This window comes from Perna viridis, chromosome 6 (assembly GCF_037379345.1).
Source record: "Perna viridis isolate PV_CMFRI_1.1 ecotype Kerala chromosome 6, ASM3737934v1, whole genome shotgun sequence".
NCBI lineage: Eukaryota > Metazoa > Mollusca > Bivalvia > Mytilida > Mytilidae > Perna > Perna viridis.
In genome coordinates, this window is record NC_142450.1 from 10,149,408 (window position 1) to 10,166,489 (window position 17,082).

The 17,082-nt window shown below is 31.4% G+C and overlaps 1 protein-coding gene across 3 annotated transcripts; it reads left to right on the forward strand.

The window, feature by feature from the left end:
* Nucleotides 1-1,116: 1,116 nt before the first annotated feature.
* On the forward strand, nucleotides 1,117-16,496 carry LOC148613591 (calcyphosin-2-like). 3 transcript variants are annotated; one of them, XM_088587018.1, is made up of 17 exons: nucleotides 1,117-1,222; nucleotides 2,038-2,149; nucleotides 2,476-2,537; nucleotides 3,083-3,190; nucleotides 3,443-3,518; nucleotides 4,053-4,253; nucleotides 5,238-5,305; nucleotides 6,121-6,216; nucleotides 6,579-6,653; nucleotides 7,452-7,544; nucleotides 8,019-8,112; nucleotides 8,767-8,885; nucleotides 9,974-10,044; nucleotides 11,146-11,300; nucleotides 12,833-12,952; nucleotides 13,404-13,500; nucleotides 14,441-16,496. In XM_088587018.1, the coding sequence occupies exons 2-17, from the start codon at nucleotides 2,042-2,044 to the stop codon at nucleotides 14,611-14,613; spliced, it is 1,716 nt and encodes a 571-aa protein (XP_088443144.1). In that variant the 5' UTR covers nucleotides 1,117-1,222; nucleotides 2,038-2,041; the 3' UTR covers nucleotides 14,614-16,496. The 3 variants fall into 3 exon arrangements, with proteins under 3 accessions (XP_088443144.1, XP_088443147.1, XP_088443145.1); XM_088587021.1 differs by having other exon boundaries at nucleotides 4,056-4,253; nucleotides 14,441-14,756; XM_088587019.1 differs by lacking the exon at nucleotides 1,117-1,222 and adding an exon at nucleotides 1,245-1,376 and having other exon boundaries at nucleotides 14,441-14,756.
* The last annotated feature ends 586 nt before the right edge of the window (nucleotides 16,497-17,082 follow it).

Consider the following 17,082-nt stretch of genomic DNA (forward strand, 5'->3'; position numbering starts at 1 on the left):
TCCTGCCGGTGCACCTGGTCTATGCTCTGGTTTTTTATTGGAGTTCGAGTTGCTCATTTACTTCTGTTACTTTGTGTGTATTATTTTGGTTATTTTATGTTCTCTGTTGTGTTTGTCTGTTTTCCGTGTCTGGTCTTTGTCCCTGGATTACATTCTTTTTATTTTCGCTAGAATCTTGGTTCCATGATTACTCTCAGTTCATTCCCAATCGAATCAATGCAAAGGACGACTTTCCACTTATGACATTGCTGACAGTTCTTTCTATAACATCGTACAGGCAAGTTATTCTGAATGAAATGGTTCAGTGGAAACAAGCATTTTTGTATACTACTATAAAAAAAATCTTTAGTAGAAGGAATTTGGTACTTTTGTTCATGACTGTTCTTTGCTGTTTGCAATCGGGCAAAATGTATATAAGGTGTGGCACATGAAGAGAAAAAAACGCAGAGATTTTATTGCATTAACCAATTAATTACACCTGATAAACAACAGAAATAGCCATCAAAGTGTTTGTAAAATTTGCCTTTTTAAGATATTGATAGGTCAAATTTATTTAAATACATTACGGAGAAATGGCGGGAAATTTTTCCCGCATTCAGTCAAAAAAATATCTACGTACAGATGCTTCAAGATAAACTTAAATAGCTTTTTGGTTGTTTTCTAGATGTATTGAATATATTTTAGGCAAAAGTGACTAAATTTGGGAAAATTATGCGCCACCTATGTTGTGTAGAGGCTGGTGCTGCATTATTTTATTCAATGTAGGTAACTCAGTCTAAAGTTTTCTTTGGCGAGTTGTACACATTGACCCCTATGATATTTCGACATCTCATGGTATTGCAATTTGACCAATTAATACAATAATAGATTTATTTCGTTTCTTAATTAGCTGAACATTTGAAGGTGAAAAATGAAGTTCGGTTGGCCCCTCCCCCCTGGATCCATCATTGCTATCTTATATGTAAATCTAACCAAAAATTCAGTTTAGTTACGTTAACTTGTAAAAAATAGTGTTTTGATATTGTAGTGTACTCGTTACTTTCGGAGTTATGCTGTGTCAAATGGTTCAACATGGTCACGGTCTGAGCTCAAACTTACAATCTATGTTTTAGCTGTACCAAAATGATTTGTGTACATTGGAGTACTTCCGGTTGCATTTTTCTTCAAGATCGTCTAGAAAGATATTAAATCAATCGTTTAATTATACATAAGAAAAGACTAGGTAACGAACTATGTTGTTCATTGTTTAAATGCATATCAGTGTTTGTAAATACTGTCTTAACCTATCCTAAATCTGTAACCAGTAGTTAATACTGCCATACTGGTGTAACTGAAAGTGAAACATAGCAGATATTACCTGTAATTTGTAACTTAGTGTAAGTGGACGAAGTAGATAGAAATATCACATATCATAAATTTGGAGACACTTACATACATTCTCTTTGGTCAAGACATCTGCAATATAACAACATAACAGTGCATTATCAATAAAGTTAAATGTAACTTGTCCCTCAAAGGCAAAGCCTCAAGTCATATTAATCTTAGAACATCTTGTCTGTAAGGCCAGTTGCCCTCATACTCTAAAGTTTCTTATTAGAACCATGTCATCAGGGCACAACTTCCTTTCAGACTGAAATCAGACCCTCAGTAATTGTGAAGTCATAGATTTAATTTTTATGAATAAGTATTATGATAGAAAAAGGAACGGATATGGTGAAATTTTAAAAATGCACCAGCGTATTACCTATATACAAAATACATTATTGTAGTTAATACTTTCAGAGATCACCAAAAGGTTCTCATGGAGTGTAAATACACTTTTAGTAAGCTCTATATGGCCCCGACAACAAAAGTAATAAAATACTCAGTAACAAAGCAATGACCTCTTCAAAATTAACTAAAAAGAAAAATAAAGGACTTTTGTCTTCAATTACAGTCTGAAAATACTGTTAAGATTTATGTAATGACTCTCTTGTATTTGACTTTAAGAACATTATAAGCATTAAATTTTCTCCTTTTTTGAATATTTTCATACAGTATAATGAGTTTTATGACTCATTTCTCACCTACTCCAAGAGAAACTCTGCCTAGAAGTGCAAGGTCAAGATTACAGAATGAAAGACCAGGAAGCTCAAGGAACCCTATAACAGTTAGTGCTCATAGTTATAGAACAAACAATCATAAATTGTATGATATATTATTAGAATAAGATATTCAGCATATATACATGTGCTGTAAGAAACAACAATGCATTAAAATCCAGCACATAGAAATTACTTCTTCTAAAACTTGAAATTCTCTTTTGTCCTATCTGTGCAATATTTTTTAATCTAAGGCTGCATGAAAGTGGATTCAGTGCTTAAATTCATTTCCAAGAAAGCATTGACTTTAAGGTAAGTTGTCTTTATGATTGAAAGGGTACCACATGAAACTAATTAATCACTAAAATATAATTTGTGTATTTATTTCATGAAGGGAGAAGAGACTCCTATCTATCCAAGACCAGATTCAAGAGCAGTTAGTCGTCGGCCAGCAGAGTAAGTTCAATATACAAGGTCTGTCTTCCTAAACAAGAAAAAGCAAAGCCAATTACAAATAAATCAGTGTGCTTCGTCCACTGACTAGAATGTTACTATGTTAATACCACCTGTATGAAAATTAATGGATGTAATGTGGATTGTTGTTAATGTCTTTCTAGCACACTAAGTCTGAAAATAGACTATTGTAATCAAATAATGTTGAGATAAGATCTCAGATAACATTGAAACGTTAATCCACATAAATAAAAATCTTAAAAAACCTTGAGTAATTGTAAAGTTAACTTATTAACTTATTACACTCTCAGTGATTGGGATGAGAGGGAGCCATATGCCATTTAGCACATTCCATCTGAAAAGGTCCCATTTAAATCAGATTTTTTTTATGAAGAATGTTTAAGAATGGCCCATTAAATTATTAATATCACTGAAATGGCCCAATCTCAAAATTTTAATCCCAATAACTGCACTATATGCATTTTGCATGTTTGTCAAATATCTGTACCAGCCAATTTGTTTTACTTACTGTGTATCTCTTTTTCCAGTGTCCCAGAATTAGATCTTGGTTGTTTTAAGGCAGAACCTAAAACAGTTCTACCAGAACAGTATGATTATGTTTTAGATTCAGGCAGATCAGGGGTATCTACAATTAGGTAAATGCATTACCAGTATTACATGTAACAAAGATTTTTTTCAATCGTGATTTTAAAATACTAGTGGTTTTTACTGAAATTTAAGCAAGACAATTCAGAGTACTGTATAGTTAAGTGTACTGACGAATAGTTAGTTGCTTTTTTCATAAAATTAATTTTGAAAAAAAAACATTTAATAGGAACTCAAAGTAATATTTTAAAAATGTGTTGTATGTAATGTAATGTGATTTGTTTTTTCCACAACTTTTTTAGTTGGGGCACAGAGACTGAGAGAAGCTATCATGATTTTCAACCATCAGGAAGAAGTTATCGTGACCCATCAGCTAGGGTAGGTGGCTTGCATAGTGATAAAAAAGATGACAAAACAGGTTTAAATATATATTGTGTAATGATTTATCCAGAAAGTATTAATCATTCCATTACACATGTATACTTAAAATGATACATTTTCGAGGTTTTTTACCGTGAAAAACTATAATTATAAGATTTATAGATATAGAGCATCAGTAGTGTCCAATATGCTCTGAAACATGAAGTTCAGTCAGAAGTGTAATATTTTAGAAATGGTGTATGCAGATAGGAAGTGGTTGTTTGAACTTTTAATGCAGACACAGAGCCTATTTTATAGGAACTCTCACATATTCATGTTGGTTGAGACATCATCAATAGTTCAACATAGTGGTACATTATCAACAAAGTCAAATGTAATTTGAATGCAAAAAGCCTAAAATCATATAATGATAATAAAAGATTTAAGAATTTAATATGTCTGCAAAACATACACTGTGGTGAAGCATATTACAAATAAATACCGATACAGCCTCCTGTAAATGTTCACATACATTTTGTAATTGATCCATAGAAGGATGTTAATGATGATGGCCTTCAACAGCAGCTGAAGTTAAAGATGTATGATGAGGATGAGAGAAAACCAGTCAAACCAAGCAAACAGAAGACCTATGGAGAGGTGCGCAGAGAGGTAGAGGAGGAGGACTTTCTTGATCAGAACTGGTCGAAACGTAAACCTGCCTCTAAAGCTGAGCTGCTGAAGAAAATGGATGCTGTAAGTTCAATCCTGTAAAATATGAATACAGTACTGCTATTACAATGACAGCCTTAACAACTAGACAAACTTAGATTAGTATGTTCAGTCCTAAAATGCCAATTCTAATATGGGATGCTGAAGTGATTGAAGGAAACCAATGGTTACCAACTATGCTGAAATACTCAATAAGCATTAATCTATGTCACATCAAAACTTTAGCTGTAAACAGCTACAAAATGCATCCTATTCAAAAATGTAAGAAATAATGACTAAATGACTGTTAAGGAGGTAAGGGACACAACTCTTGAAATCAGTGACATGTTTGTATCATATTCAATTTCACCAAGCATTTCATCAAGCTTTCTTTTGAAACAGAATGAAATCAGTCCAAGTTACTTTGTTGCTTACATGAGATTGATTTAAAATGCTGAATACAAATGATTTGTAAGAGTTTTGTCCTTTACCCTAGGTCTACCTCCTTAAACAACCTTCATTTTGTTTTTTTTAGATTGCAAAATCATAGTCTTAGTATTACCAAATAACAATTGAAATAATTCATGACTATCCATACTTTATTGGTAATTTAAGCATGGATAGGCATGATATTTATGCTATTGCTTGGGAAAATATTTACAAATATTACACCTACCAATACTAAGTCTAAAGTAAAATATGGATTTCATATATTATTTCTTAATTCTCACACTTTTGCCATACAATTATTATCCACTGATCTTCCCTAATGATCTAAAAAAATCACTGACATTTTCTTTTCAGTATAACAAATCTGCCTCTGTTTCCTCATTCAGATGATAGTTTTCCCAAGTTAATCTGTATTATAGTCAATATATGGATATTCTTTCATTCCATGGTGAAATCTTAAAGATACCATTTAGTCATAAAATTAATAGGGTTGTTCTTCAATGGACATTTCCTGTTGTATTTGGTATTGTACTATAATCGTCGAAAACTCAATTAATTATATTAGAACAAACTTTTTAGGAGGAACTTATAGAAAACAACAAAAAATTGAAACTGATTGAAACTGTCATGGCAGATCAACTTTCCAGGTAAAACAATACATAAGAAGAGAATAATTTTGTGAAGAAAATGTGAATTATTTAACTTTAATTGTTTTTGAACAGATATTAATGTTTGTTTTGTATTTATCTTTGTGATATAAGGCTCACCTGGTTAAAAGACATGCTTTTAAAGAGCATTTCAAAATCATGTAATTAATCTAGGTCAGTTAGTAAGATACTATAAACTTTCATTTTTTGGTTGAAATTTTATGGTTCATTTAAGTTGCGTTGATTCAAATTCATGTATTTCTTGCTTTGAACAAATCACATTACATTGTAATGGGCAATTCATGCATATGTTCTTTACAGTTTAAATAAACAATGACAGTGAACTGTCTTGATATAAAATGGATGAGGCTTACACTGCAAAAAAAATGGGAAGCGCGTTTTCACTGGTTTTAGTCAAATTTGCACATCAAGTGTTGTCAAGTCAAAATACTTTTATTTTCTTTATACTGCAATTAAAAATTTCAGATGGAAGAAATGCAATGATTTTTATTAAAAGTGAATGACATTCTAGCAACTTCAACTACAATGTAACATTTGTGATTTCACAACGAAAGATTTATTCAGTCAGGAATAAATATTGGTACATGTATATGGTCAATGCATTTTGACTGCTCAAATAAAACAGTTGCAGATAAAACATATTTACTTTCTCACTTACCCTATCCTTCAATTCATAATAAAAGATTACTGCAAGATCCTGCAAAAAGTTATTTAAGGATTTTGTTAATGTGATTGTTAACAGTTGAATTCCCCCAGTATAGTGCTGAAATTAATTTTGCTTATATTTCCATCAGGGCTGTGATTAGTGATCCAGATCAGAACAGGAGAGTTAGTGCACCTGCTTCAGAGAGGCCCCACAGGGGAAGCCAAAGGCTCTTACATGAAACAAAGTATGAGTAACTCGATTCGAAATCTTCAGACATGTTTCTTCAGCAAATATAACCATAACAAAACTAGAAGACTTCCTTGGAAGTTTGATTATTTTACTGGTGCACTGGCTTGGACATGGCAAAATTTCAGTCCTTAATTTCATTACTAAGTGTTAAATTGAGGAAACTGTTTTAATTTGAAGATGTGCTTGTACCATGAAATTATTTATATAAAAACTGAAATAAAAGTGAAAATAATTCACATAGCATGCTTGTTTGTCAATGCTAATTCTTTTTATAAATATGGTAAAATATCTTTCATGCACTGCTCAAAGTATGTAATTATTAATAAAAAATTACGACTTCTTTGTTATTGTTTTCAGAGTGAGGACTAAAAACACTGCTACTGAAGATCTGTTGTCAAAGAGAGTCAGATTTGGTGCCAGAATTCTTACAAGGTATACACAACCTACTGTGATTTAATTTATTTTTGTATGTTTAGATTTTCATATTTAAAGAATTAAAGGTAATTCATAGGGTACTTAATTTTGTGGTTTTTGGGTAATCAAATAATTTATTTGATGAACTTATTCATATTTCCAGTATCATTAATTGCTGTTAGAATCGAAGCATGTTTAGAACAATATTATCTATTTGTTTTTACAAATACATGAAATTGTTAAAAATAAGTGTTTCATGGAATTTAACTATATAACTCCAGTTAAAGCATATTGATGTCTATGATATTGTTACACATTTTTCTATACCATTAAGGTCAGACTGGGATTTCACTCAGAGATTAAGGTCAACATTTTAGAAATAAGGGGCCAAAAAGGGGACAAGAAACAAGCCTTCCTGATGTCCAGACAATAACTTGAGTAGAAGTAAATTAATCTCTCTTAAATTTTACTACAAGGTGCCATTGAATAAAAGGGAATGGAATAGTTTGATATCGTATCACAAGGTGCCATACGTCTACAGAAAGATTGGGATTGATTTTGTAGGTTTTAACTAGAACTGTTTAGGAAAAAAGTGCCAAAAAAAAAAGCGTGTTGATTCCAGTAACATGTTAATGAATCCAAGCTCCTGTTTTAATTTCCATTACTTTATCACCTTATCAAAAGATCTTTTCAATGAAAAATTAAGGTGTCTGTGAAATTGCTAGTTTATTGTCTAAACAGGTATAACACTGAGTAAGAAACTAATTGACAAACATTCTTATCATCAGCTATATTTATATTGTTTTATATTTACAGAAATGGACATGATGCTATGAAAGAGCTGACAGGATTCTTTTTCCACTTTGACAATACATTCACTATTTATGAGTTCAGACAGTTTGGAAAAAGGTAATTACAGTTTGTAAAGTTTCTTGTACCTTATAGAGATTTGCCCTTATTTCCCTCAAAACTTGGTAATTGTGCATTTTTCTGCTAATACCTGAAAAGCTACAGCATATGAATGACATTATTATAACTTCAAGCACTACAGCTATGTCACAATATGGTGTAAGGCTTTGCCTATAAAGGAGAAATCTATTTGTATTAAAATTACATTTAATTTTGTTCTTTATATGCCACTATGTCGTAATATTGCTGATGTCTGGACCAATATGCGAGGCCTGCTATAACACATGCTATGCATACATGATTCTAAAATATGACACTTCCAATAGAACAATTATTTAGCCATTCACGTTCCATAGCATCTCTTTTAAAATAGGATATCAGTAACACTCAGTCCTTTTTAACTGTACTTCAAAATTATAATTTCTTCTTACTTTTCTATGTTACTAAATAAAAAATCATTAATGTTTTAAACAGTGCTAAAGCATTGCCACTTATTACACGAGGAAGATACTGTCATTTACAAGGACCCAGAGAAGATGAGCCATATAACCTGGTCGATATATTTCCTGTGAGTCAATCATAGGTTTTTATTTCTTATAAGAAATGAGTGTGCTATTCTTAATGGTTAAAAATGGTCACATGGTATTCATTAATGTGTGTTAAAATATCAAGAGAGCATTACCATGCAGCAATATAAAAATAGGAGATGTGGTATGATTGCCAATGAGTCATCCACCAAAAGCAAAGCAACAAACAATTAAACTTCTACAGGTCAAGGTCACCACAGTAATGTCTGCTTCTGATTGTTCAGTAAACTAAACACATTGCTTGCTTATGTAGAGGGCATTATAGATAAACTGACTGCCCTTGTGAAGTGATTTTTCCTTCAACATTTCAGGCAATATTGCTGCCCCTGGGGAGTCAATTTATCATGATAATGCCCTATATAAGCAACAATGGTATGATCATATGCTAGGTATCTACATCATATTTTTATCAGATAATAGTGATTTCTATTGTTAGATTGTTTTAAAAATGTTTAATCTGCTTTTGGAAACCTCAAGTTAATCAAAGATAATTTGATGGATGTAATAAATGGATTAGCAGTTCTTCTATTGTCTATTTGTGCTTTATCTGTCTTTCTCTATTTAAGTACATTCAAACCTGTTTTAAATTACCTCTCTATTTAAAATTTAAATAATACCCTTTATACATGTTTCAGGGAAATGAGTTAGTTTTGGAGACCAGAGGACATCATTCTCTTCCTGACACAGTAAGAAAGAAGGAAAGAGTTTATTTTAAAATAACAGATGTTGATGAAAGAGAAAAACTGAACTTGCTGTAAGCTTCAATTTACTCTGTCATTTGGTCAGAAAATGTGCTAATTATTTCTGTTTATTTACCAACTTTCTTCATTATGTATAGAAATGTCCATCCTTATAAACCCAAAAGACCTAAAACTGGTCATTACAAACTAGTATTTCTTACAGTCAGTCATTACAGAATTATAGCCATGATTACAAGTACATGGCCATTATGAACTAAATCAAAATAGCATATATTTCTTACAGTAAGTTAAATATTTTTTTAAAAGTTTTTGAGCATTATGGAGAAATATGGTATGTCATGGAGTAGTCTGTAGTGAAAACCTGACAAACGTAAAAAATGGAGAGAAAATCGTTTTCCAACTTAAATATCAATGTGGATGTACAGTTATATCTGTCATTGTTATTTATAAAGGACTCTAGACTCTTCCTGAAGCAAAGTTGGTTAAAAAAGTATTAATGTATGTCCTTTACTTATGACTAAGGCAATAATACAGTCATTCAATTCAAAAATAAATCATTGAAACTCTATTTTATCATTGTTTTACCATGGGCTGGTCATTTAGTATGCATTGTTTTACCTCAAGCGATAGTGTTTATGATTTATTTCAATTCTAAAAGGACTAGTTTCTTCACAATTTTGAATAAATGCAGCCTATGTGTTGCACGAAATATTGGTCATGTGTTCATCACTTTTTTACCATGGCTGTGGTCTAAAGAGCTTTGAAGCAAGTCATATTAGAATCCATTATTAATACATCTGGTTTGTTACAAGGCCAGTATGGAAACATGCAACACTAATACTATTATAATACAAAAATTAATTTGGGTAGTGAGTATTGGCATCCATTCTAACTTGAAAATGACTCCCTCAATTTTTGAATGCTTCATCTACTAAATGTAGTACCACAAAATCATCAGAAAAAACCTATCTGTCAACCAAGAATTGTGAATTATGTGCTTATTTTGAGTTCAGTCACTGCTTTCTAGTATTAGAAACAACATGATCGGATCATTAAGAATCACATCACAATTGATCTTAAAATTATGTTTAATTCTTATTTTTTTATTTAATAACTGTTTTTTTTCTTGTATGATTTTCAGACAAGAGGATACATACAGAACTCCAAACAAACAGGAAGTTATAAATAGGAGAATACTGGATGGTGTACAAGGTTTGTATAAATGAATCACAACATTAGTTACTGATATCATTGAAGGAATTTTTTTTTGCCTTTTTCAGAGTAAAAGAAAACAGTTTTTTTAGCATTTTTTAGCAGATCTATTTGACATTCATAGAATGAGTTATAATAAAGAGCCTTTACTTTGAACATTACTGCTAATATATTTATTGCATATTTAGAGCCTTGCCACAAAATGTGGCAGTCACCCTATAGCGATCACTGTCTGTGGGTCTGTCCGTTACAAACTTGTGTCCAGGCTGTGTCTTTCAAGGTATGGTTTTGATATTTGGCATGTGGGTAGATCACCAAAAGATGATTTGTTGTATACCTTGGGTAGTGGTCTATGACCATGAACTTTTACCTTAAGGTCAAAATCATGTTTTTTCAGTGACAAACTCATGTCCTGGTTGTAACTTCTTTGTCTTTGGAACAACATCTGCTACAAGTTGTGTTTACTTTTGAATTTGATAGATAAGAATCATCCAAAGTGCCATATAACCATGAAATGTGTATATAATTCAAATTTTCTAAATCATGTCAATTTGGTTTTAAAAAAATTTAAAAAATTCTCATATTCGTCAAAGTGATGGTCTCTTGAGATGTAGTTTGAGTGGTTATTTAAGCAAGAATATATTTGATACTTCTTCTCAACTGGCAAATATTTGTTTTCTGCCTTAAAAACTAAAAAAAGTTGAGTTGGTGAGCTTCTTTTATATGGCTTAATTGCCACAGCTGGGCCTACAGAGATGGATTCCATCTTATTCATTTCTAGTTCGGTTCTTCTTTGATATTTAGCCAAGGTATAAAGATAAATTTCGATATTACAGGCCAAATCACTTATTTTTTAATGCTACATAGGAGTCTCATTTTACATTGAGTTAACATTGACCTCTGACCTTGTTGAACTAGAATAGCCCAAGATAAATACCACTGGTTCAGAGGTCACAGGCAACTAACTGTAAAAACAAATATATTAATACATATTTGAGTACATAAAACTTTAAACTCAGAAACAATCTCATTGTTTTGTGACCTCACCAGTTAGCTCTGTAATTCAATAAATAATTTATACATGTATTGATTACTTTGCAGAGGCTGTAAGAGAAAGATTGATGAAACGGGGGATAAAAACTGTGACAGGTCTTGGAAGATATTATAGAAAATGTGACAAGACAGGATCAGGTGTTCTCTATAAGTTTGAATTAGAGAAAGGATTGTTTTCATTCCACATAGAACTTCCTCCTCAGGTGAGTCAAGATCAGGTGTTCTCCATTGTTTGAATCAGAGAAAAGAATGTTTTCACTCCACAGACATGTAGGTAAGTCATGGTCAAGGTCTAGTCCATTGATGGAGGATGGTTTATATTCTACAATGTACTACTTTCCCAGGTAAATCTTTGTTGGGTTTTCTCTAAAAGTTGAATTAAACAAAAGGATTGTTTGTTATTGGAATAGAAGCTATTCTCTTAAGAGTCTCATAATCAAATCGGAAGGTTTAAGCATATACCCATACATTTGTTTTGGGATTTTTGTTAAAAAAATGTCTCTGAATTTTCTATAATTATTCAAATTAAATTTGACTAGGTAAGACAGCTGCCACTTTCATTTACCATTTAAATTTTCTACAATCATTATACAGTCGAACCTCATTAAGTTGAAGTCGAAGGTACCATGCAAAAATGTTTGAGTTATCCGAGGTCGAGGATAAACCGGAAATACTAGTAGTTTGGTCCATGATTGTTTCTGTATTTACATCATTTGTTGTGCTTGTACATGCACATGTACTTCACTTTACACGGTACTTAGTAATGTTTTGCGTTTCATATTGGAAGATACTTTTTTGTATGTTGTATATCATGTTTGAAATACTTAACGGCATCGAGTGTTTTAGTGAAATTTCCTTTTTAATTTTTTCTATATCAAAAACGTCGTAGTTCATAACATGCTGCTTTGTTTGATTCACAATCTGGAGTATCGTCAAACCATGTGCTCTACAATATTATGATAAAATTTCAAATTTACTAGCAAAACGAATGTAGTCGTTGAAATACCCTTACTATCGTCTGTTTGATGTTTCATTAAATAGTCAGATACCATTACAATTCATCTGTATTTAAAAAAAATCAAAATATCAAAATATCTGATATGACTGTTAGGGTGAATTCCGACGAGTTATTAATAAAACACGTGCAATTTTAATTTAATTAAATAAACAAACCAAACCATAAAGAGTGTCAACAAATTCATTTTAAGAGCCAAGCTAATTGTTGTTAAAACACACTTTGATCATGGTTTGTAGTAAAAGAATCAGTTTTCCACCTAATTAATTGACTTCGAGACATCAGGGTTCATTAACCTCAAAGTCCTATCAAGGGGACTGATTGATTACCTCGAGTTATCCAAGGTTTTGATTCATCTGAGTTTGAGACATCCAAGGTAAAATTGCATTGGAGTAAGGGGAGTTTTGCTGGGACTTTCGATATTTCAACTAATCCGATTTGGACACATTGAGGTTTGACTGTATTCAGGTTTTTTTAGTACAGATAAGCTTGAGTAAAATAAACTAAGGAAGTGCTGATATTGTAGCATTTTATGTGGCGTACAAATTTTTTGGGGGATTTATTCAAGGTAGGCCAATAGTCAGAAGTGTTCCCCTGAAAATGTCTTTCCAAACAATGGAACATCAAAACAGCAGAAATTAATGCCAGTCATTTAACAAAACCTGAAAATCATTCCCCATGAAAATTAGTGTATTGATAGTAGACCATTTATCACTTCAGGATTTAGACAGTGTGTTTGAAGTTCTAGACCCCGATGAGACAGGAGAGTTAGATTATAGTATTTATATGAGAGGTGTCATTGGTGAAATGGAGGAATCTCGTAAAAATCTAGTTCGGAAGGTAAGAGGTTGTACTAAGCTTCTGTTTGCAAGATAAGTTTTGAAATGCCAGATTCATAAACATAGGGGCAACTATTTTGCTGTACCAGTGTAAAATGATGTTTTTGGCCAGCTGCAGCATGCCCTGTTGTGTGAGGGTTTCCTCATCGTTCATTGAGACCCATTGGTGGCCATGGGCTGACATTTTTCTTCCTGGTGGGCTTTGACATATTCACCATTACCATTCTCATGATATTTTTAATGAAGATCAAATTTATAATAAATACATATATCATAATAAATCAATTGTATTACATTGATTTCATACGAAGTCATATGATCTTCACGTAGAGTTGAAATCTACTGGAAAAATTGGGAATTAATTGACTATTAAAAGCTACAATAGACAGACTCATGTATGATAATGTCAATTTTTTTATTTTGTATTAATTTTATTATTTTTATCATTTTAGGCTTTCAGAAAAATAGATTCACAAAAGAAGGGTATTATAAACATTAGTGAAATAAAGAAATACTTCAATGCTAGCTTTCAGCCACCTTATAAACAAGGTATGTTGTATGTTATATATATGTGATCAGTTACTATATAGTGGGTTATTTTTGCTGGGTGCTAATTTTGCCGTATTTTAGCTGTCTGTCAAAAAAGTCCAAAATAAATTCTGTTAGATATTTACTTTTGGCTTACAATGTATGTACTTTGTGCACCACTAAGCAGTCGCCAGAATAAGAAATGCCAAAATTTGTCCTGTACCTTTTTGCCTAAAAATCACAAAAAATTACACCTGCCACAGTAATCATTCATACAGTACTCAGCTAAAAATGCTACACATGATTATCATATGCTTCAGATAGCAGGGTTATATGTGACACTTTGGCTGTGTATCTGTTTTGTGTTTATTAAGGCATTATGATAAACTATATATTGCTGAAAAGAACCAAGTTATAAATGAATGAATTTATGTAAGTTCCCCTTTGTTTATGTAGTGTATTCCCTTTAGTGTTAAACTTACTTGCTTCAAATTGAAATAGTTATAACTTGTAAAAATTGGCATAAAACAAGTAAAAGTTAACCCATCTTGAGTCAAATGAAACTATAATATATATTTTCAGGGTATAATTGTATTAAATCATTGTATCTCATTGATGAGGAAATAAAGATATGAATGAATAAATTAACATCTCATATTCCTTTGAGCAAACTACATGTAAAATGTTCATTGTGGTTATAATATAAGAAATATTCATTTTAGTATAGAAATTCTAAGAACTAATTTTACCGTATTGTTAATGACGTTTATCATTAAAGTTTACTATATATTCTATATATATATAGAAAAAGTTGAACTTAAAAAACATGTCATGTGAAGTGAATTTCACATGAGAATGACACATGTTAAAGTTATTGTGAATATACCATCTCATAAATTTCATGTGGACTAGTTTTGCCTGTTTATTATGTACAGAATCAAGCATAATTTGTATTTTGTAGGAGCGACACCTGGTGTCAGCAGTCTAAAGGCGTTCCTGGATGCCATTCTGGCTTCTCCAAACCAAGAAGAAATCACATATGTAGAGTTTGAAGAATATTATGAAGGACTTAGTATCAGTATAAGAGATGACTTAGAGTTTGCTAATATACTACACAATACCTGGAATATTTGATTGTCCAGAGGGAAAGATTTATGATGAAAGTTTTGCTTAGATTGGATATCAATGTTCATTGTTTTTTTATTGATGAAACCAAAGCTGGAAATTTAATAGTTATGGCATATTAATTTACTGTTCTACTCCTTTATTAAGCATTTAAGTTGTATGAACCAATGAAATTTCTCAAAACATTGGAAGTTGGTATTCATGGTTACTGATTACTTTCACATTATCAACTTTTTTGTAGAATATTTGCTAAGGCTATTTGTAGGAGAGAAAGCTAGAGAGTGTACTGCCAAACATCATAATATTGTTTTTGTTGTTTGTATGATGTATGTGTAAAAGTACAGTTACTGTCACAATTGATCAGGTTGTAGAAATCAAAGTCTTTACCATATCTTACATTATATTCAGTAAGTTGTCTAAAAGTCCTGGTACACTGCTATTTAACATATTCCCTTCTGAGAAATTGAATCAAGTAAATTGTCATATCTTTATTCTATGTGCTCAATACTTTTTATATTCATTTGTATTACATGTACTTTTCTCAACTTCTACTTAGCAGATTTTTCTTACATTTGGTATGTTGCTTTGTTGTTATAGATTGTACTTTCAGATTTCCTCTGACTGTAGTCTTGGTCTTTCCGAACACCAAACAATTATTTCATTGATACTGTGAAATCTGCCTGAAAACTGAAAAATTCTCTTAACCAGTTGTCTTCTGAACTCCCTTTATAACAGCTTCAAAGCATTTTGATACTGTAAACCAAATACTGTATAGTGGGTTATATTCATGGGGTGCTTATTTTGTCATATTTTAGCAGTCTTGCAAAAAATGCCAAAATAAATTCTGTGAAACATTTACTCATGGCATAAGAACTTTAGTTTTTGTCTTGTTAATAACACTTGTAGAGAAATCAGTGAATTGTCCAATCTTCTTTATGTATTAATATCTTATTTTTCGCATGGGAAATTAATTATTTTCATACAAAATCAATGTTTTGCAATGATATCATGATAGTAAAATAAAGATGTGAGGGATGTCTGAAATCATTTTTATTGTGATGTAGATGTTTTCTGCTGTAACTGGGTTTTGAATGTAAATTCACCATTGCAAAAGTATCATATATTTGAAGAAAGTGGAGATCCGCTATGTCATTTACGATACATTTTGAACACCAGTTTAAACAGAACAAGTTCTTCAGTTGACAAATGGTTTATGTATAAGCTCGTTTCATGCTACAATGCAATTCAAACTTTTTTATGTTGCTTTTTTGGTAAACCTCATCATGTGCCCTCTTTCACAGTACAAGTGAAATGACAAGTCCATTTGGGCCGAAGTTTACCTTTTGTAAAGAAGGAGTTTCCATAATGGTATTATTTATACTCATGGTTAGTCACTCCTTTTGTTTTACAGCAAGTAAAATAATTAACTTCAGAAGAGAGAACAGGTCTTCCTTTAATTAAATTATCTTACCTGATGAATATCTTGGGTAGTTAACTTGACAATTGATAAGAAGGTATGTATAGATATATATACTCTTTCTTTTCTTCGTTGTCGAATAGAAAGTTCATATTATTGTCAATGTCTAGGAAACTACCTATCAACAGTAGTTCATCTGGTAACAAGACAAACTCTCTCCCCTGAAGTTAATTGTTTTACTTGCTGTAATTGAAACAAATTTGTTTTCTTGTAATCTAATCTATAATAGTACGCTACTTTCGATATTTTTTGTGAGTTGTGATTATTTTTATCATTTCCTATGTCCGTCTGAGTGGGTCATTTTTTGGCAGAATATTTACTTTTTTGTATTTAAATTATTCTTTATTTATGTAATATTTTGTAATATTGCTATTTACAATATGTTGATCAATAAATTGTTGAAAGACACAATGAATGATTTTATAGATCTTAATACAGTGAGTTATTTCCCTTCCTGTCTTGCCTATAAATTGGTTGCAAATTTAGGTTTGTGAATAGATACATCATGTAACCTGCATATCAGGACTGGAGGAAGAATCGTAATATTATCATGCTGTGTGCTTGTCTGATATGCGGGAACTAGATCATATGTTTACAAGATCCTAGACCCAACAAAAACAGGAAGGCATGACACCTGAAGTCATTCTATGATGGAATGTCTTCTTAATTAAAACAAATCAATAAAAAACATAAAAGTATTGGAATGTTACAATAAAAGGAAACACAAAATCAAAAATGAAACAGGAGGAAAGTTCAATCAAGGCAATAACCAATTCTAAATGACTTTCTTCTGAAATCAAATATATATTTGAATTACCCATGTAGAACTTGAAAGAAATTATAGAAGAAATGATTTTGCCTCATTGTGAGCATAAATGAAGAAATATCATAATATCTAACCAATTACCCTAAAGTAAGAGCACTTCAGTTTCAATTTTAACTTTTGCTATTTTAGGTAATGATTATGATAAACTAGTAATGGTAAATTTCTAAGAATTTTT

What these genes read in the sequence shown, in the direction of transcription:
- LOC148613591 (XM_088587018.1), top strand. Translation starts at nt 2,042, where the DNA reads ATGAGTTTTATGACTCATTTCTCACCTACTCCAAGAGAAACTCTGCCT. An exon ending in ATCGTGACCCATCAGCTAGG is followed by an intron (nt 3,519 to 4,052) that starts GTAGGTGGCTTG and finishes ATTGATCCATAG; the next exon opens with AAGGATGTTAATGATGATGG. An exon ending in AGAGAAAAACTGAACTTGCT is followed by an intron (nt 8,886 to 9,973) that starts GTAAGCTTCAAT and finishes TATGATTTTCAG; the next exon opens with ACAAGAGGATACATACAGAA.